Source organism: Carassius gibelio, chromosome B11 (assembly GCF_023724105.1).
Source record: "Carassius gibelio isolate Cgi1373 ecotype wild population from Czech Republic chromosome B11, carGib1.2-hapl.c, whole genome shotgun sequence".
Classification (NCBI taxonomy): Eukaryota; Metazoa; Chordata; class Actinopteri; order Cypriniformes; family Cyprinidae; genus Carassius; species Carassius gibelio.
Window position 1 is genome coordinate 12124168 of NC_068406.1, and position 9533 is coordinate 12133700.

General features: G+C 37.0%; 1 protein-coding gene across 1 annotated transcript in view; it reads left to right on the forward strand.

Moving 5' to 3' along the window:
- LOC127967951 (collagen alpha-1(VI) chain-like) overlaps positions 1 to 4932 on the forward strand; it is a 21942-nt gene extending 17010 nt beyond the window's left edge. Inside the window, exons 25-31 of the mRNA XM_052568720.1 lie at positions 1227 to 1235; positions 1345 to 1466; positions 1622 to 1731; positions 1915 to 2101; positions 2995 to 3166; positions 3254 to 3283; positions 3365 to 4932. Of these exons, the coding sequence (XP_052424680.1) occupies positions 1227 to 1235; positions 1345 to 1466; positions 1622 to 1731; positions 1915 to 2101; positions 2995 to 3166; positions 3254 to 3283; positions 3365 to 3966 (1232 nt within the window). The 3' untranslated portion in view covers positions 3967 to 4932. The remainder of the gene's footprint in view (positions 1 to 1226; positions 1236 to 1344; positions 1467 to 1621; positions 1732 to 1914; positions 2102 to 2994; positions 3167 to 3253; positions 3284 to 3364) is intronic.
- Positions 4933 to 9533: the final 4601 nt, after the last annotated feature.

The following is a 9533-nucleotide window of genomic DNA, read 5'->3' on the forward strand; positions in this document are numbered from 1 at the left end:
AGCATTCACAATACTCTGCAGACCAGTAGAAAACATGCAAGAAAATGAGTAACTGGCAAGTGAGGAATTAGAAAATACTTTATGTATTTTCCATTTATGTATAAATATGTTTTTTTTTTTCTCAAAACACTGTAGCAGAAATCATCCATTCATGTGTATAATATTTCTAGTTAAGTAAGTTATTCAAATTATGACTTTAGCTTTTGAAAGGATATTCATTATTTTGTTTCATAACTCCCGTTGGAGCTGGAGTCTTTTAAATGTTTTTAAATTATCAGAGTGTGCATGTTTATCATAAATATTAGTTTTGGAAGCTCAACTTAGATATTTAATATCACCATCTGGGCATGTGAAAGCAGGACATAACCCAAGAGAGAGAGAAAACACTGATGCTTTGAACAGAAGAGTGTGAAAGTTCAGTGTAACGTTACATATTAATTTGAAGGAAGGGAATTTGACAGTTTTAACCAATCGGGTGCAAATAATGTGTTGTGGGCTAGTGTTTTATTTAATATGGCCCGCATTTTTGGGATATGAAGGTTCTCCCTGTACAGCCCTTGTGCATTCATCTTGAGTTGCTGTTAAAAATTACATTAGTCATGTAAGATTAAACACAGTGAGTAAAAGCAGAGTTTGAAATGTATTACTGTATGAATGAAACCTTAGGGACCAGAAAAAATTGTCCAAAAAAAAAAGAAATTCTGTTTCAACCATCAAGACAAATAGCTCCAACCATTTATTTGAGAGTAGGCTGCTTTGTGTCTATTAGCATTTTATCATTCATTTCTACTCCCAAGCATATTACTTTTATCTTGTTCTATCCAGACTTGCACAGATTGGACTATTTTACGTCTGTATACTAGAATCTTATAAACCATTGTTTGTTCATTATTGCCACCACAGATTAAGCACAGGTTATGGTCTATTATAAATTCTACTTTAAGATTATAAACTCAGACATAAGATATTAAAACCGTCAGGTGTTTAGGTCAGAGCATTAACTGATCTTTTGTAAGTGTTAATGAGTTTTATGAATGTTTATTATCTCCAGACTAGATTCTTCCTTCCGTGAAATAGCTAAATAATTGTTAACCCCTTACTGTGAATGTTTTGATAGAACATATGTTTCTGATTTGTCTGATATTGTCAGATTTGATGCAAATGTAATGTGCTTTCTTTCTTTCTTTCTTTCTTTCTTTCTTTCTTTCTTTCTTTCTTTCATTCAGCTTGCTGTGGTAAGTCCCAAGACTTTGACGTATATCAAAAATGTTTTAAACTGTGTTTGTATTTAGTATTTAGCAACGCCATCTTCACTATATGCATGTTTTTTTCTTGTTTGTTAAGAATGCAAATGTGGACCCCTGGACATTGCCTTCATTGTGGACAGCTCTGAGAGTATCGGAGCTTCTAATTTTGCCATCGCTAAAGACTTCATTGTGACGGTAATGGACAGGCTCAAGGTCAAGGTAAGCTTCCTTTTTAAATCATAAAGAGATTTTTCCGTTAACTGTCAGCTATGATTTATTAGAGTTGTTATCACCATAGATAGCACGTTTCCAATCTTATTCAGATACCAGTAAGTGTTTTTGTTTTTTAAGCTGTTTCTTTATTTTTCTTTCAGTTTGGTGCCAATGAATCTCGTATTGGCGTGGTGCAGTACAGCGGTGCCAATGCTCAGGAGGTTGTACAGCTCGGCGACCCCAACATTAAGACCTTAACAGACCTAAAGCAGTATGTAATATCAACGTTCTTTTTTATAAAACCATAGTCTGCACACAATATGACAAAAACAACTTCAAGATCCAATTATGTGGCTTGAAGGATTTTGTTTCCTCTTCAGATGAGCTCGCATTTCGTGTGTACACCTGGCATTGTGTCTGAAGAAATAAAGAAAATTGATATTTTTCACTTTAGAGCCGTGAAAGACTTCCGCTGGCTGGCTGAAGCCACATACACTGGAGAAGCTCTGCAGTACTCGCTTAACAACATGATCAACAAGCTTGTGACGGAGAGGAGTGTGGTCATTGTCCTTACTGATGGACGCTCTGACACCATAAGAGACAAAGTACCCATGAACGTGCTGTGCGGCAAGGGACTGAAGGTAAAGCTAATGAACTCTTTTTGCTTTTTGCAAAAAACATGCCTTGACTTTTGCAGAACTTAAAAATAAATACCTACACGTATGGTACAATTCCAGTTTCTAGTTGAAATAAACACTATTTACATTAAAAAGCCAACCATTTTTATTCCTCTTCACACAAATTATGGAATTAATCTGGATTGGTTTGTGCACACTAACTTGCGCAAAACTACATATTACCTCAAAGTACTTTTACCATAGCATATGATTTCCACAATTGCATCACATAACCATCTCCATATGTATGGCTATACTGACAAAGTAAACTTGCTCGGTAATGCACCTGATACAGCATTGTACTTGCGATGCAGAGCACTCAGGTACAAGTCCCCAGAAATATGATTCACGTTAAAAGGAGATTTTGTTGTTTGAGTTTGTTAAGAGCACTGGTTAGGTTCCTGCTGCAATACGTCCAGCAACCAATATAAAACACTGCCAAATTCACGTACATCTGTTTCAGATTAAGCCGAGCAGGCTTCAAGTGCCTCTCACTGGATACTTCAGTTTGAAAGTGTATGCAAGTATGCAGGGAGCAATGTAATATCATTCTGGCACATATGGCACATTTTTCCATTGACCCTGTGCTGAACTTTGTACTAATGTACTAATGCACCTGTGTGGATCTTTGAGAAGGTGTACTGAAACTGCTTCCATAGAAGTGGATTGCATTATTTAGTGAAAGGAATCAAACATCCCACAGATGTGATTTTTAGTTAGGGAAAACTTGTGACCCAAGGACATTTGATGTTATTGGCATCCAAGTATGGTCTCATGACATGAAGTTAAATGAAGTCCACAACCAGAAAGGATGCACCAGTAGATAGAAACCTTGACTCTCTTATGATTTCTGGCAGGTTGGTGGTGTTGGAGTGGCGGATTATGCAGAAAGGCAGCCCAATTCGGAACAGCTTGATGAGGTTGTGTGTAAAGATGATCCCAGAAAAGGCTTCTCCTTTGTCTTAAACAACTTTGGTATTCTTCTGGATGACAGTTTCCTGCAAAACCTGACTGAGAAGATCTGTGAAGGTAGGTTAAATACTGCATCTGCTGCAGATTTAGGGTGCTTCGGGAGTTCTGGATTTGGATTTTGACAATGTTGTGCTTTCTTCACAGACAAGAAGTGTCCTAGCTTTACTTGTCCAAGTAAGTACTGATTTGAGAGACAAATTTTTTTTTTTTTTTTTGATGAGATAATAACTTTTACACCTTCTTGCTCTTGTTCAGTTTCATTTAATGACAACACTGATGTCCTCATCATGATGGACAGCTCAGCAAGCGTGGGCTCCAAGAACTTCGAGATGACCAAGGAGTTCGCACAAATGCTGGCTAAGCGCTTTTTGTCAGCAGAAAGAGGAAGCTTCCAGGTCCGGGTTGCCATTGGCCAGTACAGCAACAATGCCAACTTAGAGACCGAATTTTCCTCAAACATCACCCAGGTGGCCGCTGATATTACAGAGGCAAAGTTCCAGGATGCAGGTACACAGATAACAAATGCTCTCACCTTCGCCATTGAGCGCCTCAGGGGTGGCAGGACGAGGAAGAAGAAGCTGCTGGTGTTTTCGGATGGCCGTTCCCAAGGCGTCAGCAACAACCAGATTGAAAAATCCGTGGAACAGGTGAACAATGCGGGCATTGAGCTGTATGTGCTGGCCGTGGGCAACCAGGTAAACGAGATGCACCTGCGCACCTTAGTGAGCCGAGGACGGCCCTATGACAATACATACGCCTACCGCCACCTTTTCAAAGTACCTGACTACCGCTCATTGGTCACTGGGGTCTTTTACCAAACTGTATCCCGCAAGATTTCCTTGGAGTCGAGGGGGTGATTGGATAGTGGGAGGGGTTCAGGAATAAAGGGGGTGGGTGACAGTATAGCGCAAGCTTTGATTGTTTTTATTTTTTGTCTGTTTTCCATGTGAATGGTATATCTGAACTTAAAAGGTTTTTCATAGTCTCTTACATTTCATAAAAGACAGTAAATGATTGTGTCGGAATTCTTAAAAAATTATTTTCATGTCACTTATTTCTTTGTAGGTAAAGGGATTTATCAAGTCGTTTCACAGATTATGTCAATGTTGGAGTAGGTTATAGAGCTTTGACTTTTTGACTGTATTAAGTTGTCCATGACTGCCAGAAATTTGCATTAAATAATATATCCACTGCTAAGGGCACAAAATTATTATTTCAGTGGAAAGGAGCTATCATCTCTATTTGATGATGCAGACTTCTTGCAATCTTGCAACCAGGGTCCAAAATGAACACATTCTAATCAATCCATCAATCAATCAATCAATCAATCAATCAATCAATCAATCAATCAATCAGTCTTTCTATCTATCTATCTATCTATCTATCTATCTATCTATCTATCTATCTATCTATCTATCTATCTATCTATCTATCTATCTATCTATCTATCTATCTATCTATCTATCTATCTATCCTTTACAATATATGTTTATATCTACTGTCAAATATACCTGGAAATTGAAAATATATATATTTTGGACCCTGCTTGCAACCAAGTCCTAGCAATTCTTTACTTGCATTAGTCTGTGGTACACTTAATTGTTGCCATTAAAAATAAAACTTGAATAGAAATTTGGTGCTACACATGTAAACACTACACTAGCTCCTTTAGTCATTCAAATGCAGGTTTCTTCAAAATTGTTCTATGTGCCTTTAACCAAAGAGTTTACCAACAGGCTTCTCATGCCAAAAATGTATTTGAGGCCAGCCCCAGGGCTGTTGTAAAGGTATTTGAAATAAAGGATGCTACACCCCACCACTAAGACCTCTGTCGTGTGTCTTTCTTGAAAAATATCTGCATTCCAGAACACAGCAAAAGATGCTGTGAAGGATTAGAGTCAGTTTAGTTGTTAAATGAGAATGTTGTGAACAGCTTTTTTCCCATAATTTATCTCCTTGCATACGCCACAAACATTCTGAAGTACTTACTGTCAACAAATTTTTGGCTACTGTACATTTGGATTTTAACTTTAGCCAATGAATGCTAACCAGAAACAGTGAAATAAACTATAAAATGAATATGGTTAAACTTGAAACAAGTTATTTACATTTTAACCAAGTATTTTGTTGCTTCATTTGTTTTTAAATAATACCCTCCCTGTTTTTCTAAGAACAAGCTTTCCCAGTTGGAGCTTAACATGGAAAAAAAGCTGCAGCTGCTAAAAACATCCAAACCTTATTCAAATTAAACTTTATTCCCACCACTCACTGGGCAAATTCAGTCTCGGATTTTACGATAGCTTCTTACCTCAGCAGGAGCCTGAATATTTAAGTAAACCAGATCTACTGTTTATTGTCAACCTGCAGACGTTCAGCAGTTTCAGAACACAAAAACATTCGGCCTTTTGCCTGATTTCAACATATTTAATTGTATATCTTGCCATATTTTGCGTTACAGTCTTTGGAAGCGGTACAACAGGGTTTGATTTAGGAGCTTCCCAATAATATAAGTTCTTAGGATGTTAAAAGTACTTTCTGCCAAATCATGACTGGGGCACCACATACATGCCAAACCCATCTGCTGAATTCTCCTCACTCCTCAATCCCACAGAACAGCACTGTGGCCATGGAAAATGGGTGTATGGAGGTGTAGGAGGGGTTTTGGAGCGGAGGTGGAGAGGTTTGGTACAGCATGCCCAGATAATGACTCCCAGCTGGCTTTGAGCACTGAGGGCAAGGGTTGCCAGGTTTTCACAACAAAACAGGCCCAATTGTTACTCAAAACCAGCCCAATCACATATTGAGGGGGATCCCCAGTAAAAATCGCATTCCGGTAGGGTAAAATACACATTTTTGGAGAGGTTCCCCTTGCATTTTAGGAAATAAATATCACATTATTGGGGTCACTTAAACCCGCTGACATGAAAAACTACCTGCAGCAACAGTTTTGAAGTAGCCCAATTTGCCCAACTTGGCAACACTGCTGAGGGCCAACATCTAGAGGCATGTGGTCACCGAAATATCTCGGTTAAAGGATACAAGTCGCCTGCAGAAAAAAAATGAGTTATAACAAAGAATGAAAGCGATAGAGGAAATATGTGTACAGAGACTGGATTAAATAAATATATCGGAGGAAATTGAAACTCATGTTTTGTTTAAATGTATTTCAAAGATATGGGCATACATGGGGAGTGAGGAACCTTTGGGAAGACGGAGTAGTAGAGAAAGGGAAGATGAGATCAAATCAGAGACGGAGAAAAAAATGGTGGGAGAGGGGAAGGAAAGAATTGACTTGAGTGGTGCAGCAGGGTAATCCCACAATGCACTGTAATTAGCTTGAGCAATGAGAGCTGTGGGAGCACCATGGTGGGAGTTTAGTTTAGTTTAAACAAACTCCGGCCAATAGGGAACCGCAGGAGCAGGATACCAAAACCACAGTTAAACACTTAGTCACCATCTTGTTACAGCTCGTAGGAGAAGCTGAGTCACAGGCGTATATTGGGGGTGGGAAACTCACTTGAATCAAATCACATATTATTATAAGCATGGATCCTCACTAATATAATAGAGTCATTATACAATGTGATCTACTCTGAGGAATTAATAATTTAATGAACTGAACATTTTACATGGAAAATCAGCCGTCCTGATTAGAATTAATGAATAAGAATTTGAAAGAAGAAATAATAATTTAGTGCAAATTGCACAAAAAGAATACTTAAGCACCTGCATATTCTAATGAAGCAATGTGAATGATGTAATATAGTCAGCTGCTTTCAAGCAACTTAAATATCTGTATTTAAATGCATATTTTATAATAAATACAAAATATATTGTTTCTGTTTGTATTTAATTTTTAAAAATCAATAGTTCTGTATTTCTCCATCATTTTTAGTTTGCCATTCACAATGCCTTTTGGGACTGAGTTATGTCTTATTATTTTAAAATACTTTTTTGCTTCAATTTAAAGTTTGTAATGCTGATTTTCACCTTGATGTGGGTTGGTCTAGTTCATAGCCAGACAAATGTTGAAACTATTGTGGAAAATGAATTGGAAAAGTACACCCAGAAAATAGAAATACATTTGCACACTGTTATGCTCCCTTTATTCAAAAAGTAAAAAAAAAAAAAAAAAAAAAATATATATATATATATATATATATATATATATATATATATATATATATATATATACAAAGAAATAGTCCTTCCAAAGTCCAAAGCCATTCTTTAGGCCAACACACACACAAGCAAAGGTAATAGTTCAATAAATACTCACAGATTCAAACAAAGTTTCAACTGATGACGCCTGTTAACAATCAAAATCGTAAGACAACACCCATGTCTTGAGGTTTTATTGTTTTGATGTGATGTAGATACTATGGCTGTTCACTTTAATTGTTAACAGGTATTTAGATTTTTTTCTTTATGTAAAAAAGTACTTCCAGAACCATTTCCTGAAATCTGGAAATTTGCACTTTTAAATGTATGGAGAACCGATTCTTAATAGCTAATGAACTATTTTGGTGACACAGCCACTATGGATACAGTCAGCAGTCATTATGTCTGAGCAAGACAATAGCCTTGTTATCCACTTTGAAAATTTGTTAATTGGTCACCGTCAAGACCAAATGCCACCCACTGAGAAATGTGAACATTTGCACCGACTCCCTTTGATTCTCTAAAGACTAATTAAAGGTCACAACTAAAAATCATCTGGTCTTATAGACAAACATGAGGTTTACAAATGACGGTTTACAATTTGGTCCCTCCTCTGTTTAACATGGCCAGGATGTGAGCGCAGACCAACCGTCTAACAGACCACACTCTGTTTACAATACACAAGTAGATGACTCAGTGGAACTGTCAACACACTGTACACTTAAATAAGGAATATTCTATGAATATGTTTTACTCGATTTTCCCATTGAGGTAATCTTTCCCCATTGAGGGCAAGCCTATGTTCTCAAAGGGATTCACTGTTCTGAAGGTCTGACCAGCACCAATCATTGGTCAGGGAGAATGAAAAAATATTACATAACAGGTTATGCTAACTATAAAATATCACGAATTGCACCATACGCTAATTGCAGTATCACAGAAAAAGCAGACTAAATGTTATCTTAAGCTAAATGTCATTGGGCTGTTATGCCTTTGGTTTTATTAAAAGCAGATCTGCACAGTAAGCACGGTGCACTAAAAGGATGATATTCTTTTTCTAAACCTGTGGGATTGTTTAAAAGGAAATTGGTTCTGCTGCTAATTTCAAGATTTTAAAGGAACTCTTGATTAAAACACCGGGCCGATGACACATACACATATTCTGAGAGTTTCTCACACAATCATTCATCAGTTGCTCACATGGTAATTTCCCAATTAACCTTGTTTTGGATATCAAATTTCAGAAGGAAGAGTTATTGTGAGCTCTTTAGAATGACAGAATTAGTCCAATGTTCCATTTAATGACTAATGGAGTTTTATGGAAGCCCATTTTGGCCACATAAGAAAACAATCATGCTTTGGTAAATCAGAATTATGACATAAGCCCTAATTATGAGATTAAGAATGAAAAATATGACATAAGTGATCATTATGAGAGTTTGTCATAATTATTATTTAATCCCACAAATGTTTTCACAATTGTTTCCTAATTTAGACTCATAATTATGGTATCGTTTTAAAGATTTATGTATGACCATCTCATAATTTTGACTGTTCATGTAAGAAATTCTACTTCTATAATAACATTTTTCATGACTATTTTGACTTTCATGTCAATTGACTTCTTATTTCCAAATTTTAACATATGTCACATGCTTTTCATGTCACACTTGTGATGTGTCATAATCAGGGCCATTGCTAGTGGGGTGAAAGCTGGTGACGATTATAGGGGCCCTATAGTGGAGGCCCCCACGATTGAGTGGGGGCCCCGGCAATCTCAACCGTCTGGCAAAAAAAACTATCAGGATAGTTGACGGCCACTGCTGTGCATCGTCACGAAAGCTTATCATTTTCACATGTTTTTAAGCTTTTCCAATTTAAACATTCAAAAGAGTTTAAAGTATTCAGACAAAGGACACGCAAAAACTCAAAGCGCTTGAACACCGAATTTGCCTCTTATATTAACAACTACATTAAAAATGATGTCTTGGAGAGTATCCTCGAAAAACAAAAAAAAACTGTTGTTTATGTATTAAAGGTCCCGTTTTACGCGCTTTTTTGAAGCTTTGATTGTGTTTACAATGAGCAATATAACATGTGTTCATGTTTCGCGTGTAAAAAAACAGTATTTTTCACACAATTCACCTATCTGTATACTGCTGTTTTCACTGTCATAAAAACGGGCTGATGACTTCCTTGTTCTATGAAGCCTCTCCTTCAGAAATACGTAACGGGTTCTGATTGGGCCAGCGGTTCCTGTGCT